General features: G+C 39.0%; 1 protein-coding gene and 1 long non-coding RNA gene across 2 annotated transcripts; both read right to left on the bottom strand.

The window, feature by feature from the left end:
* Positions 1 to 892: 892 nt before the first annotated feature.
* Positions 893 to 11,529, bottom strand: LOC135157257 (uncharacterized). The gene is made up of 3 exons (XR_010296273.1): positions 11,355 to 11,529; positions 6,376 to 6,559; positions 893 to 5,300 (listed from the first exon to the last, which is right to left on the bottom strand). It is a non-coding gene; the product is annotated as an uncharacterized LOC135157257 (long non-coding RNA).
* Positions 11,530 to 13,247: 1,718 nt separating this feature from the next.
* On the bottom strand, positions 13,248 to 15,685 carry LOC135157161 (uncharacterized). Its single transcript, XM_064111892.1, has 2 exons — positions 15,270 to 15,685; positions 13,248 to 14,313 (listed from the first exon to the last, which is right to left on the bottom strand). Exon 2 carries the CDS (start codon positions 14,299 to 14,301, stop codon positions 13,624 to 13,626), a length of 678 nt encoding a protein of 225 aa, XP_063967962.1. The 5' UTR covers positions 14,302 to 14,313; positions 15,270 to 15,685; the 3' UTR covers positions 13,248 to 13,623.
* Positions 15,686 to 16,996: the final 1,311 nt, after the last annotated feature.

Here is a 16,996-nt window from a genome sequence, read left to right on the forward strand (position 1 = left end):
CCATGCATATACATAACACATGCCCCTATACTAGCTTAATCATGATTGTGAGTACAAATCAAAGTTCCCCATGCAGAGATATCCTCCCTTTTGGATATTTTGTTAAGACACCCCCCTCCCCCCCCCAAAAAAAAAAAAAGAAATCGAACCCGGGTCCCAGGTTTAGAACGTCGGGGCCTTCGTCTGTTATACATTACTAAAAACTTTTTATCAGTCAATTGGATCAGATTCTCCCTTGCCATTAACCCGTCTCTGTAGTCTAGGCCTAATATGGCCAAGGTTCATGAAAGCTATCCCTTTTTGACAAGTTTGGTGAAAACGAAATAAAATGTCTCTGCAGTGAATTGAACCCGGGCCCCAAGTTTAAACATCGGTGTCTTTACCAATAGATAGAGGAGTTAAGTGGCGAGGGGAAACCCCGGTCCGACTCTTGTCGGAGATGAGTTTTGAAGAAAAAAATAATGATAACGATAGAGTGCATGTTTGAGAACAGATTATAAATGTAAGAAAACGCGGCAATTAATTTAGTACAACAGCTTTGGTAAGTCTTTTATTTAAATATGTTGTGAATTGAATGGAGATAGATAATTCAATCAACTCTTGTGTTGTTTTAATCCTAGAATCGAGGCAAGTTAAACAGCGCCCCTTTTGACCAGACAGAAGGTGATATCACGGAAATATTATTTCCGTGGGTAGCACTAGCGTACCAACGGGGGGGGGGGGGGGGCAGGGGGGCAGTCTGCCCCCCTGGCGAGCCACAACCCATGCAAAGGACGTATCCCTGCCCCCCCTGACGAGCTTGAAAGACCTTTTTTGCCCCCCCTGACGAGCTTGAAGACCTTTATTGCCCCCTGACGAGCTTGAAGACCCTCTTTTTTTTCTTTTTTTTTTTGCTTGTCAAATTTTTTTCTGGTACGAAAGAGAATAATGACGGCGATATGGCCATTCTAAAGGTTCACTCAAGCGTGACGCGCGCACAAAAGAATATGACGTAATACATTAGCATAACAATGAAGGGTTGAATAGGGGAAATTAGCATAACAATGGAAGGGTTGAATAGGGATAATTAGCATAACAATGGATGAATAGTCTGGAAAGATGGCCATTGAATAGGGGTCAATTAGCATAACAATGGAAGAGTAGTCTGGAAGGATGGCCATTGAATAGGGATCATTAGCATAACAATAGCGAGTGCGGAAAGATCGGATGGCCATTGAATAGGGGTTGATTAGCATAACAATAGCGAGTGCGGAAAGATCGGATGGCCATTGAATAGTGGATATTTAAATAACAATAGCGAGTGCGGAAAGATCGGATGGCCATTGAATAGAGGATATTTAAATAACAATAGCGAGTGCGGAAAGATCGGATGGCCATTGAATAGAGGATATTTAAATAACAATAGCGAGTGCGGAAAGATCGGATGGCCATTGAATAGGAGATATTTAAATAACAATAATCGCAGTGACGTAGTAATGTTACGTATCTGTTAGAAGGGACGCGTAGTCTCCTTGGCAACGAATGAACAACCATAAAGTTGAATGGAAGGATTAAAAGAGTGTTATTGTTAGAGTAGATTTTGGGTAATATAATAGCACTGGGAAAAAAGGGCAGGAGTGTCAAAGTTTGACTTACCCTTTTAATATTTCCATTCGAGCGTCGATCGTCCAAAATATTGTCCATATTAACATTGTCATAATATTCAAAACCTAGTTTCCCATGTCCATATATTACAATGAAGATTAAGTGATGCCATTATACATATATACAACTCATATTCTATGGAAAATTAATCGATTTCATCTATACCCTGATAGCAGAAACTGGTAAAAATGACGTCATAATTACGTCAGTTTAACGACGAGTGTCACGTCATTTTGACGTCGTATCATGACGTCTTATTGACGGGATCTTGCACCCGCGAATAACGTCATTATGACGTCGTATATTGACGTCATTATGACGTCTCCAAGAGTGACTACGACGTCTTAATGACGTCTTAGCAACGTTTTTACAACGTTTTCCTGACCAGTATCAAGGGTCAGAATGACGTCGTGTATTGACGTGATTATGACGTCTTCGAGAGTCAACAACGACGTCTTAATGACATCCGTGTAACGTGTTCCTGACCGGTTTTAGACGTCATATTGATGTAATTATGACGTCTTTAAAAGTCATCTACGACGTCTTAATGACAACTTTGCGACGTATTCCTGACCAGTTTTAGACGTCATATTGATGTAATTATGACGTGTTTATAAGTCAACTACGACGTCTGAATGACGACTTTGCAACATATTGCTGACTAGTAATAGACGTCATATTGACGTCGCATATTGAAATGAATATGACGTCTTTTGGAGTCAACTATGATATCTTAACGTATTCTGACGTGATAATGACCTAAACATTAAATTCTACATGCAATGTACATACACACATCACTTCAAAGACCTTGTCATTGAGGATTATCTATATTTGGTGAATACTGAGGTGGTCTGACAATGTCCAGCATTCCCAGTAACAATATAATGATCCTCCATGCCAGGGCCTTGCATAACTTGTCTCGGTCTCAAGATCATGACCCCCCCCCCCCCCCCGAAAAAGAATATATACAAAAATGGAAAACGAAATCAAATACATGTACGCATTTCAATTACGAAATCGTGGCAAATATTCTATTAATAAATAAAAGTTGCATAACATATTACCAGCAAAAAAAAAAGGAATACAAAATGTTGAAAACTCTAAATAGATTGAAAAAAAAAAACACTTTTCTATGAAAATGCAGTATTAGGGTCAAAGGAATGAAATTACAATGTTTGTTATACCAATACATACAATTGTACATGTATAAATACACATTAATACATAACAGAGGCATAATGATCTCCAAGAATAAAGCTTTTTCGTTGAAATTGTAATTAAATATACCTTCAACTTTAGACAACTATGTAATGTAGGTAAAAATATACTGTATGTAAAAAAAATACCCGAGTTGGAATAGTTTCAGGATTTATGGAAGCTCGCATTTGGGTGAAAGAATCATACATGTACATTAATTCTTATGAAATGTTTGGGTTGTATTACACTATCACTTAGGGCCAGGGGTAAAAGACAGTAGTTGCAGCAAACAATTATTTCTTCGGAAAGTCTCTTAAATTAAGGTTAATTGTCAAAATATTGTACATAATCTTGATCTGGGCCCTGTCTTACAAAGAGTTACGATTGATCCGATCAATCATAACTCTATGGAAATCCATCAGTGTCATAATTTTTTCTACGAAAAATTTGCACAATGTCCTTTGTATGCAAAGAGAAGCGCAGCGAATTTTTGAGAAAACAATGAATGCATGAACATACATCATAGCTAGAAAATATTTTGAACAAACATGCTTAATAGATGTTAACGTTGCTGACCGTCCATAGTTGCGATTGATCGGATCAATTATAACTCTTTGTAAGACGGGGCCCTGGTAAATTAATGTAAACTTGTATCTTTGTAAAATCATGAATTTTGATCTTAAAATCAATAATTCTGATGATCACTAACACAGAAAAGCATATGTGGGACAGGACAGTGTATTATGATTGATTTGAAAAATATCCGACATTTGATAGAATTACATGCTTATTTTGCTCATTTCTCAGCAATTACACATTTTCTTCCCGAGCTTTTTGGCACACATCTTTTATATATACATACACTTTGCTGGTAATTCTGTTGGATTCTGTTCGAACTCATTTTAAGATAGTTACTACTAGAGGTGCGCTATTAACTTAAGGCAACTATGCAATGTAGGACAAAATATACTGTATGTAAAAAAAAAAAATACCTGAGTTGCAAAGTTTTCAGGATTTATGGAAGCTTGCATTTGGGTGAAAGAATCATGCATCAATAAGTCTGATGAAAATAGTTTGTGGAACTGTTGTATTACACTATCACTTAGAAGGAAAAGACAGTAGTTGCAGCAAACAATTATTTCTTGAGAAAATCTATAAAATCAAAGTTCATTGTCAATATATTGTACATAATCTACATCTGGTACATTAATGTAAACTTGTATCTTTGTAAAATCATGAATTTTTAAACTTAAAATCGATAATTCTGATGATCGCTGTAAACACAGAAAAGCATATGTGGGACAGTGTATTATAATCGATTCGAAAAATATCTGACATTTGATAGAATTACATGCTTATTTTGCTCATTTCTCAGCAATTACACATTCTCTTCCCTACATGTAGTTACGTAGGCTTTTTATGTGAGCTGAGAGATTTCATACCAGATTTCCTTTGCTTGATAAAATTCTTTAATAATTAGTCTGTGTATCAGCATAGCATGTGTTCAGTGTTTTGAACCCACTGGAAATTGTGCATCATATCTTTATGTATGGAAGTCATTTTGCGTCTGCGGTCTCCATGGTTTTGTCAGGATCTATGTGTTGACTAGACCAGTCCCATATTGATATTTTCGTGCTGTGTCACTTTGGAAGGCCGTCTCTAATTGGTTGACTGGTGAGTTGGCAGATGCACAGCCCATCCCACTTTTCAATTATATCATTACGTAATCTCTAACATGTCTAAGATATCCACCAGATCAAGAGGCCGTTTGCACTCGGCTAACGCATGTACACAATCCTCTGCTTCATCATTAACTGGATCTAAACAAAGCCCAGCATACCTAGATCATATTGATACAGTCGTTCAAAGAGCGGTGGCCGTGGCAATGGAACGCGAGAGACAAAAACTCAATGATGACATGGATAAGCGCGAAAATAAATTGCGTGAAATTCTTGATGAAAAGCTCACTAGTCTACACGTTCTTGAAATATCTATCGATACTAAATTGAAGCAACTCCGTGATTTTGAAAAATCGGTTTCTGATAACATGACTAACACCATAATGCTTTGTCAAATAGGCTTGACCACATCGAGCAGTACTCCTGTCGCAATAATATCCGTATCCGTATGAGATTGTTCGAAATGTAGCAAAGCAGATTGGTATCGATCTTACTCCATGTGACATTGATCGATCCCATCACCTTTGCCGACCAACTAGCAGTCATGATGTTCAACCCAAAGGATCATACCCCGGCGTGGCCCTGTAATGCCAACTTAGCAGCTCCACCAATCAATGTGAAATTCACTTCATACAGGCCGAAACAAACGATGATGAAAAATAGAGGAAAATGAAAATGAAAATGCTCAGGAACAGATGACTGGGTGCAGGCAGGCAAGGCAGTTCAGGTGGGATGAAAATTTATTGGCAGGACACCTTCCGTTTCAAATTACAGCATCTGCAAAAATAACAGAAGAGGAGAAACATAAAAACTTTTTCTACATAAACTATTTATTAATCTTCATTAAAAATTAGATGGTTTCAATATTAATTTCCAATTTATTTTAAATGATTAAAAAACGATGTGGGGTTTGTTACATATTTTATACTTCAAATATTAACATGTTAAGTCAAGTCGGGGGGGGGGGGCATGATGCCCTCAAGACCTAAACCATCTCTGTATAAGGAAGGGAATTTTAGAATCAATTTATTTGACACATAAAACATATTATTTTTTTATAATTACAATTTTAATTCATGCCTTTTTTATGTGTTTTAAATGGTTATGGGGTAACCAGGACTGTCAGGACCGAGAATTCGAACTTCGAGGCTGAAATACAACCATTCCCTATGCCTGATTTGGCTTAAATTCAGGTCAAGGATCAATTAAATATATATTTTGAAAAAAAAATCTGACAAATTTAGAGGTGGAATTAGTTTTCTGGCATCGCGAGATCGACCAATGCAAAATTTAATTAGCGCCAATTTACCATCTAAACTTGTCATTGAAATTAGAACGTCCAAACCGATCTAGTACCAGTACTAGCACAATGAATCAATCAGCTATGCATGTGCACCAATTCTGTATTTCTTGCATACGTACGTCACTCGAGTTATGGTTCATGTCATTGCGTTATATAGCGTGGGAATTGTAAGAAAGTGATCCTTCAAAATTTTTACCTTCCAACAATTAACATTTTTTAAGCCTTTGTATGCATTTAGAGTACAAAAGCTTACAAATTGGACAAATTAAATGTTTGCCCCAAAATTATTGTGGGAAGGGTGGATTTTCTAGGGAAATCCATCCTAGTGTACAAAGTTCTACAGGCAACAGAGACTTGTCTAGGCTCCGTGAGTGAAAATACAATGAAAAAATATCACAGAGTCCTCGAAGTACAGTCAGGACCATTAACAGATTATAAGGTGCCCCGAGTTTGTGCACACCCAAATCTGCGTGATTCTGATAATAGAGGTTCCCAATGATCCCCCCCCAAAAAAAAAGGCTTTACATCTGAAATAGCCTTCTAACTTACCTACTGCCCAATGCCTCCTATCATGTAGGGCAGCAACGAAGGATCTCCACTCCTGGCATCCAGCGATTCTGGGCCTTCTTCTGGAAACTCCCCCAGGCCAGGTCATATTCACTGACTTCATCTCCTCCTCAACTCCTCATGTGTGACACCGAGACAGGTGGTTTTGTGTCTCCCTCTCTTTCTCCTGAAATGTCAAACAGATCTATTCATTAAAAATCTTACTCAAAATGGTGCTTTTGGTAGAAAAATAATGAATATAGGGCATTTCATGTGACGCCCTCAACCCTTATTAAACTGGGGGGGGGGGTCAATTTGACCCCCCCCCCTCAACAAATTTCATCACTACGCTGTCGCGCAAAAAAATTTGATCGCGCCGCTCACTGACTTTTTACTTTCAAGTCTCGCGCAAATTTTGAGACCAAATTTGTGACGCCCGGGTACGCGGTTACGACATTACGCAACATTATGTAAGTGCATGTCAGACCCAAAATTGCTCATAAACATGATTTCATGTACAAATCCAATGCAAATTGTGTATTTAGCCAAAATTCATAAATTTATCATTATTTCTACTTTTACTGATTAAACTTAATTAATTTTGCCTTGTTTATGATTAGAATTAAGTCTAGAACGATTTCCATCGAAAATACAATAAAAAACAAAATGTAAAAAAACAAAGAAATACATGATTAAAAAAATAATAAAATACATAAGAAATCGGTCTTGGTACCAGATTTTTTTTCATTCACAATTGTTAGGAATGCTATAAAGAATATTTTCACCCAAAAAATAGCATTCTAGCTTTATTTAGTGAATCAGAGCAAAAAGTATGATTTCATGAATAAATTAGCATAATTAATTCATATAAAATAAAAAAATATGAATTCAGTGAAATTTACCAATGCAACTACGTAGATTACGTCATTCTCTACCATCATGCAAATTTTCGTTGTGATCGTGCAATCCACGGCCGAGATCTTATAAGGGGGGGGCAATAATACCCCCCCCCCCCGGGAATGACAAGAATCAAAATACCCCGGTAGATTTAGGATTAAAAAAATTGTCAGTACGGTATATCATCGAGGATCTACATAGTAGGATGGGGGATCGGGTGTCCGGACACTTTAATTTATATTTTTGAAGCCTTCTTTTTTGTCTTTGGATTACACTAAAAATATGAATTCAATAGTTATATTTTATAATCATCTTCGATTTTGTTCTCTCTAATATTTCCTAACATTTTGAACTAAAAATTGATGAAACTTCGCTTGTAAATTTTTCCAAATTACTTTCTAAAATTGATCGTCCGGACACACAACCTGTCCGGACACACAACAACTGGGTATACCGGTACATGTAGATCTGGTACAGTTAGTAAACTGAACTTTGTGAAATCTTGAAATCTACGCTGAAAAATGTTCAAACTGAAGATCACCAACACAGATAAGAGCACGTGGGACAGTTATTATTGCTCTGATTAATGTCGGCCCGACGCTTGCCTTGGCTCGAGCTGACCCGAATCCTGTGCTTTTTTTGCTTATTTCGCAGCAATTACACAATTTCTTCCAGAATCCTTTGGCACATACGGTATATTATTTATAAATATAGACAGACACTTTGGTGGTCATTTCATTGGATTCTGTACGAACTCATTTTGATATCTTCCTTCCTGGTTTTCTCCCTCCGCTGCTTTCGGAGATCAGCCCTATGAAGGCAATAGTATCCATAATAAATAATCATCCAGGGTTAAGAGTAGACAGGACAAGTCGTAAAGACATAGTTCATGCAGTTTAATTATGGTTATATGCAGGTTCTGAGCATGTATCAATATATTTCAATCGATACATATGAAGTTTATAGATAAAAAATAATGTCTTAAGAAGCAGGCAGTCTTTGATAGAGACTGGTGGATCAGATACAGGAGGAAGAAGTACAACACAAGTGAACAGAGTAGGGTTTGCTGAGTTATAAGAAGAGATCACATCTGGGTAGTCTTTCAGAGATTCATTGAGTAAAGATATAAACTCAAAGCGAATTGAGTTGGAATGGGGACATGTGGCGATAAAGTGTTCTACTGTTTCGTCTGCACTATGGCAGTGCTGGCAGGTTGAGTCAGCGGTCTTAGCAATTTTGTTCATTCTGGTTTGAAGAAGGTAGGTGGAAGAAAGAAGCTGTGCTCTCACTGTCAAGGCCTTTCTAATCAAGGAGGATGGAGGGTTTCTTGGGTAGAGGTCCTTGACGTCCATAGGCAGATTACCTGCCCAGACTGAAAGACTGGCTTTCAAAAGGATGGTTTGCTCTAGATCCTCATTGACATTTCTCCTCATTGCTATGTTGATGGTGCGCTTCCAAGTGTTGTATTGAGGTGGATCTGTAATTAGATCTACAAGTGGTGGGAGATGATATTTGGACAGAGTATCAGCAAACATCCGGATGGTTGGAGTTGTTTTCTCTGAGGCATGAAGGAAGATTCTAAACTCAAACCGACAGCGATCAATAGAAAGAATTGACCCAAGGAGGAGGAGTCTGTCCAGTTCTATCTGAGCAGACACTGGAATCAAGTCTGTGAGAAGATACACAATTTCATCGGCTGAAGTGATTGGTACTCCTAGGATCCTTTTGAATAGCTGAAGTTGTGTTTTGTTCAGTTTCTTTAGCATTGCCTGGGTGAACTTCAGAGTAGCACAGCCATAGAGCATACGTGGGATGCAGTAAGACGTCCATAGGCGGGCAGTCACTAAAGGCACAAGACCCTCCGAGTATGCACCAGTTCCTACCATTGCATAGAAGGTGTTCAGACCTCTTGTAGCGATCATATCAGATTGGTCTGATTTCGTACTGGTCTTGAGAATTCCTAGATGGGTGTGTGAATCGGTCCGCAAGATTGCATCATTCCCTACTGTCCAACTATCCTGGTTACTGGCTTTGCGAGGATTGGTGACCACGATAGCACTCTTAGATGGGTTGATACGATAATGCCAACAAGAAGCATATTGGAACGTCACTTCAAGCATTTGTTGTAATTCTGAAGGGGAGTTGCTTAAGAGAGTGATGTCATCAGCCAGTGCAATCACACCTGCGTATTCCGATCGTATGAAGGTGCCGAGCCCAAGTGACTTTAGATGTTTTATGAGGCCATCAACGAATACGGTATATAAGGTGGGAGAGAGGATACCACCCTGCCTGACCCCTTGAGTGATAGGAATGGGATCTGACACATCTCCATCCCAAAGAACATGGCTTTCCATCCTTGAGTGTAGATTTTGTATGAGACGAACAAGGGAGATGCTTATCCCAATGGACTGCAACTTATCAATTAAGCCTTCATGCCACACACAATCGAATGCTTTCTCCGCGTCAAGATAAGCGGTGTATGTCGGAAGTCTCGAAGCAGTATTGAGTTCCAGAATAAGTTCAAGGCACAGAGATGTTAACATGCATGAGAAACCTTTCCGAAACCCAAACTGGAGCTCATCGGGTGTGTTGGCAATCTGGAGTTGACGATCCAAGGCAGGTTTTACGCAGAGTTCAAGCAGTTTGCCAAGGGTGGAGGTCAGGGTTATACCACGATAATTTTTTGGATCCTCTGCATCCTTACCTTTCCCTTTGTGAAAAGGTAGTATCAGACCTTGTTTGAGATTTTCAGGCCAGTGTGAGTGACGCAAGAAAGCATTGTAGGCTAGAAGGAGGAGCCTAACAGCAACCGGTCCAAGATGCTTTATATGTTCACTACTGATGTTATCCATACCTGCTGCTCTTCCAGACTGAAGTTGATGTATTGCAGCTGTGAGATCTTCAAACGATAATGTGAGATGTGGCGAGCAGTCAACGTGAGGTGATGAAGGTAAGAGCATACTGCTGACTCCATGGTATGTCGGTTTTGTAGGCTCCGGATCCATACATGTAGATGCTATGGCCATTGAACAGCCCTGTTGACTATTATTAACTGGGGAATCAATGTGGAGTTGTTCAGTGACAAGATCTTGCGTGTTTACAGGACCAGAAGCCAGATCCTTGAAGTAAAGCTGCCATCCAGAAATGAGGCTATCGCCTTCATATCTCCGATTCTTGTATGTGATGGATCGAGTTTCCGCTTGTTGTCGGTCACCTTTGTTTTTCTTGATGAGTTGATAGAAAAGCTTTTGATTGCTCTTGGAGGCACGCTCAGTTTGCGTGATTTTGTTCTTTTCGGCTATGGCAATAGATTGGCGATAGATTCTTCTAAAGTTCTTCTTGGCAAAGATGCGCTCATCATGAAGAGTGCCTTCTTTAGAGTTACTTTGGGATTTCCAAGCTTTCCAAGCAGCCAAGGCTTCATTGTGAGCTTCTTGGGTCTTGGTAGACCAACCTGGTTTTCCCTGCTTTTTCTTCATAGCAATTGAGTGGGGAAGATCACTGGAATACTGACACATAGCTTGACTTAGCTGAAGAAGTAGATGGTCGGCTTTATTGGCCTCAAGCGACAAGTTACTGTCAAAGGATTGAAAGAGAGCGGCAGCTGTTTTCTCCATAGGGATTGTATAGTGCATCTCAATCTCCTCAGAGGTGGCTTCATTCCACTTCACCTTGAATCGCTGAGCTTGGAGACTAGCAGTAGGGCATGTCATGGAATCTCGACTCTCCCTGTTAGGCTGGATTAAGCAACTCATTGTTGTGGAGACAAGACAATGATCTGATGTGTTTAGGTCATCTTCGGAGATGTCGATCCCACGAAATTCACTGGATTCATAAGTATGAACATAGAATCCATCAATATTGGATTTGTGTCCAATATCGTTACCACAACTGGCATTTACCTTAAAGTGTGCACTGTGTCTGTGCAGACTTGGGCCCTGAGCCCACCAGCGCAGCCTGTCCTATTCAGCATGCCGGCGCTCGGGGCAGCCACCCCGGCCGGGTAGTGTCAGTGCACGAAATCTAAAGCCAAAGGCAAGCCGCGCTCCGAAAAGAAAATCTTAGAAGATGGTTATCTAACTTACTGTTTGGTCTCCTGCGAATGCCTTCGAAGTCGTTATCCAAATCTGAACCGTGTTCTTAAAGTAGTAGAACTATTATTAACGGCCATCTTCGTCGCACTTAATTCTCGATCCAAAATTAGGCTGCAACATTTACGGCGAAAAACGGGCGCATTCCTTTTTCAAATTAAATGGTTGCGACTGCGCCAGTTGCATGCAGTGCAGCGCGCATGCGCGCGCAGGCTCGACGCCCGGCGGCGAATTAATTCTGCGGATCATGAATTTTTTATAGGGGGTGAGCCCGGGGGGGGGGGCGTGCATGGGGGGGGGGGGGGTGAGCTAACTAGATAAGAGGTTTGCATGACACCGGGGCATGACACCACTTGCGAAAAAAAAGTTTTAAAATAGATACAAACTTCTTTGACATATAAAGCTTCCTCTTGTTTGGTTTGGTTGGCAACCAGTTAAGAAATGATTATTTTTGCCACTGCTTTTGAAACTTTTTTTCTTTGAAGAATTATATACTTTACCTAAAATAAAAAAAAATCTGTACTATTTTTTTTTAGTTTTACTTTTCCTTTTATAAGTAGAAATAGCCTTGCTAACATGGCAAGGTTGAAAAAATGGCAAAATAGTATGTGGCTTTGAAATTAAACTTGTAAATTTCCTCGTCGTTGATTGGTAAAATTTGATGTCATAATCACGTCGTAACGTGGTCATATGAAAACGCAAATTTCTTTGTCGTTGTTTGGTAAATAAATGATGTCATAATCACGTCATAATGTGGTCATATAAAAATGCAAATTCATTTGTTGCAGATTGGTCGATAAATGACGTCGTAATCACGTAATAATCTGGTCATATAAGAAAGCAAATTTACTTGTCGTAAATTGGTCAGTAAATGACGTCGTAATCACGTCATTTAATCTGGTCATATAAGCGAGCAAATTTACTTGTCGTAAATTGGTCAGTAAATGGCGTCAAAATCACGTCATAATCTGGTCAAATAAAAATGCAAATGAAAGTTGCCATTCTAAGTCGTCAAAATGACGTCGTAAGAACGTCATAAATACGACGACATGACGAGTATTACCACTTTACGATCAGTTAATGACGTCATTACGACCGTGTCTGCTATCAGGGTAGGTAAGATCCCGTTTATGGTTCCTTTGTATAGAATTTTCGACGCTGTGTATCCTTTTTTGAACCAGCATGGATGTTTGTAGAATGAGAAGGAGGCTGCTGGAATCTTCGTGCTTGCAATGTGATTGAGATAGACATCGATGAATAATTTATTATTACAAAATCGTTGAAGAATTCGTCTCTTCCACCCTTTAGACCAATCTTCTTTCAACTCGTGAGGCATGCCGTGCCTGTGTAAGAGTTCGAATTTCTCTTGGTCTGAAATAGTTTCGTAGTGATTGGAGATGAGACACCCTGGTATCGCTACGCAACGATTTTCTATCGACGCCATCCCTGGAACACAATCCTTCTCAAACCTGTCCAGCGTGTCTTTGTGATCTCCCCAAATTAATTCCTTTGCAACTCCTTGATTTTCCATCGCTTCCATCGATTTTTCCTCTTAATTTTGGATCTTCCCCCATACTCTTCTCCCTCTATCATCTATATTATAATAGATGAAAGAAAACGAACCATTCAAGATGTCATGGTCGAAAACAACCTTTGATTTTCTAACAAAGCGAGGAATGCATGAACTAATCTTTGTATCTTCACTCCAATCGGTTATTTTGGTAAACGGTAGAAAGCAAACTACTTAACGATGTCTTGGTCGAAAAAACTTTTGATTTTTCGAACAAAGCGAGGAATGTTAGAAACTAATCTTTGCATCTCCGCTCCAATCAGTTCTTTCATACTTCCATAGTTTTCAATTTGACCCGCATACACGTCTCTCTTTATTGGCTTTCTGACTCACACAAATTGTATTACATAGATGGCACTAGCTTCAGGTCAACTCCATTCACGCACATGGTGATAACATAGAACACTGTACAATTATATGTTATTATTATTCATTTTTATTCCATTTTAAGTCCAGACATATACACAAAGCAGATTTTGATACAAAGGTAAAAGTAATCGAAGTTATGTAGTAAACGTATGTTGTAGACAAAATAATTGTTAACTGTTATATCTTCGCTGTAACACAATCCATGTATAGGCCTATGGCTGGTATGAATATTGACGATAGAAATAATAGAGTTCAATCTGTCATTTATGTTGACGGAGTTTTCCAGTTCTTGGATTATTTTGTTGACAAGGTGGTGTTGTGCCTTTAGTTGTAGACTCCATCCTCACTCTCTGTTTCTTCATCATCGTCGTCATCGTCACCTCCATCTTGGAACTGGAATAAACCATCAAATTGTGGACCATGCCTGGCTAAGACTCTTTGTACGGCTTTCTGGAATTCCATGCCATTTTCTAGTCTTTCCTTGAGATCAGAAACGATCTCGTGATTGACGTCAGCTTCTCCTAGGCTAATGTTTTGCTGCAAGAACTTGGAGTAAAGATCGAAAAAGATGCGTTTGACGGCCCACAGTAATTTCACGTGCGCTTTTTCTTTAGCGTCTTCTTCTTCCATTCCCTCTGAAATATATTTCTGATATTTTTCGTCTCTCAGGTCCTTGGTGGCTGTCATGGCCTGCTCCAACCATACTTGGTAAGCAAGGTTGTCTTCAATTTCATCCATGTTATCTGTCTCTGACATTGACGATTCATCCTCTCCATCGTTTTCTGAATCACTAGATTCTTCAACTCCCTCCGTTTGAGAGGGTGGTTCGGAGTAATCATCCTCACTTGTACCTTCTTCAGCGTCGGAAGATTCAATTTTGCCTTCATCTTCTGTATCAGGGTGAGCTTTTTGTTCATGCCTCTGCATATCAAACTTCCGACTATAGGTCCTATTGCATTGGGAACATGCGTAACGCCGGTTGGACATATCAAGAGCGTTCATGTTGACTCGATGCTGTTTAGGTCAGAATTGAAGCAAAGTGTTATTAATCGTATCTTTATACATGATGTCAACATCCATAAACGAATCCGTAGATCCGTAATGGAATCCGTAGATCCGTTAAACGAATCCGTAATTCCGTTCAACGATTCCGTATAAATCCGCTAAACGAATCCGTAGATCCGTAAACGAATCCGTAAATCCACTAAACGAATCCCAAGATCCGTAAAAGGATTCGAACTTCTTTGAATCATATTGATAGAATTGACAAAGTTTAATCTGTTTTAAATCAAGGAACAACCAATGACTTTGATATTGGAGTACATATTTTATTACTACCAATGGTTTAAAGAGTTATACAGACCTCATGTAGGAATTTATGACAATACTGATGATTCGCAATATTTGGGATTTTACTATAAGGATTTATGACGTCATTACTTCTCAGATTACGCAATGCATTCTTGGATGGTGCAACGTCGAATTGATTTTGTACATGCAATACCGTGTTATGCACGAATGATCAAGCATGCATCGGCTTCATGAGCGTGGAAAATCCTATCACTTCCCCTACTTCATTGAAAGTATAAAAAGTCAAGATTTAATGCTCAAAATCAACTTTGTTCGTATACGATGTTATCTGTTTGGAAAATTCAATGACACACTTTATTACCCTACCATATGTAATATTCAGCGTTATGTAATATCGTTGCGCACGGCCGATCGAGTGGGCATAATTGACGTCATGCTTGAGGGAATACCCAATAATGTTTATCAGGGCCCCGTCTTAGAAAGAGTCAATCAATTGTAACTCTATGGAAATCCATCCACCATATTTTTTTTCTATGGGAAATTTGCACAATATCTTTTGTAAACAAAGAGAAGCATATATAAATTTTCAAGAAAACAATGAATGCTTGCATATACATCATAGTTACATCATAGACAATATTTTGAACAAACATGCATACCAGATGTTGACATTGCTGGCGCCGTCCATAGTTGTGATTGATTGGATCAATCGTACATGTAACTCTTCAAAGACAGGGCCCAAATGTGCTTGAAGACACTAGCTGCTGTGTGAACGTACAAACAAGATGCAATATTTTCAAAAGTTGTGCAATAGGCCCATCGTTACGTTCGAATATGATCATGCAAGCACTCACTAGCTTGCTTCATGTGCGGGGGGTGGGGGATACACATCCCGGCCCTCTTCATTATCATTTAGATGATGTCATATCTATATATAGGTATTACGTCACAATGACATTTTGCATAGTCATGATGATATCATATCCGTTTTTAGGTATATGGCGTCATTGTGGAGCAACCCATTGTGGAGCTCCACCTGCTCCACCTATTGAAAACCCATCGTTCCATAACACTGTAAATATGGACAATATACATATCTACATGCGCGGGTAAAGATACTAATTTTGGAGGACAAATAACAATGTAAATATGGACAAGGTTCTATATGATTGTTGAAATACATGCATGCTCAGCTGAAGATACTCAGATTAAGTAAGTCAAAGTTCCTCTTTATTCGTTCACATAAGTTTCCTCTCCCAATTTTTTCACTTTATTATTTATACATTGTTAGTATTTTGCCCAAAATCTACTTTCCAACAATTACACTCTTTTAATCCTTCCATTCAATTTTTTTGTTTGTTGATTCGTTGCCAAAGAGACTGCGCGTCCCTTCTAACAGATACGTAACATTACTACGTCACTGCGATTATTGTTATTTAAATGATCCCCTATTCAATGGCCATCCGATCTTTCCGCACTCGCTATTGTTATGCTAATCAACCCCTATTCAATGGCCATCCGATCTTTCCGCACTCGCTATTGTTATGCTAATTATCCCTATTCAATGGCCATCCGATCTTTCCGCACTCGCTATTGTTATGCTAATGATCCCTATTCAATGGCCATCCTTCCAGACTACTCTTCCATTGTTATGCTAATTGACCCCCTATTCAATGGCCATCTTTCCAGACTATTCATCCATTGTTATGCTAATTATCCCTATTCAACCCTTCCATTGTTATGCTAATTTCCCCTATTCAACCCTTCATTGTTATGCTAATGTATTACGTCATATTCTTTTGTGCGCGCGTCACGCTTGAGTGAACCTTTAGAATGGCCATATCGCCGTCATTATTCTCTTACGAAATCCTTTATTTGTGATTGAAGACTTTTTTTTTTTTTTTTTTTTTTGCTTGTCAAATTTTTTGGCGGACGGTTTTGCCTCCCCTGTGGAAAATCCTAGGTAAGCCACTGGTGGGTAGTGAGATCGTGATTCGTGACCATATACAGAGAAGAGATTTTTGTGATAGGGTGAATATCCGATCACCGAATAAGCTATGGTGGAGGGGTTTATAAAAGCTGAATCTACGGCGACTTCTGTTTCCTTAAGATAGGCATGAAAAACAAGCATTAAATAAGTACTACTGATAGTTATCATTTTTAGATCTATTCGACGAAAAGACACATGAAACTCATGGTATTTCTTTCGACATGTTTTACACCTATATAAAAAGTAAAGATTTGTTTCATCCCCCGCCCAATCCATTTGATTCATAACTGATTGTAGGCCTTCCGCGTAATCAGATCACATGAACATTTTCCAAAGTCCTCAAGATAATTGTCGATGCATGTCTTGTTGTCTTTTTTCGGTTTTATCATTTTAAAG

This window comes from Lytechinus pictus, chromosome 17 (assembly GCF_037042905.1).
Source record: "Lytechinus pictus isolate F3 Inbred chromosome 17, Lp3.0, whole genome shotgun sequence".
NCBI classification, from domain to species: Eukaryota; Metazoa; Echinodermata; class Echinoidea; order Temnopleuroida; family Toxopneustidae; genus Lytechinus; species Lytechinus pictus.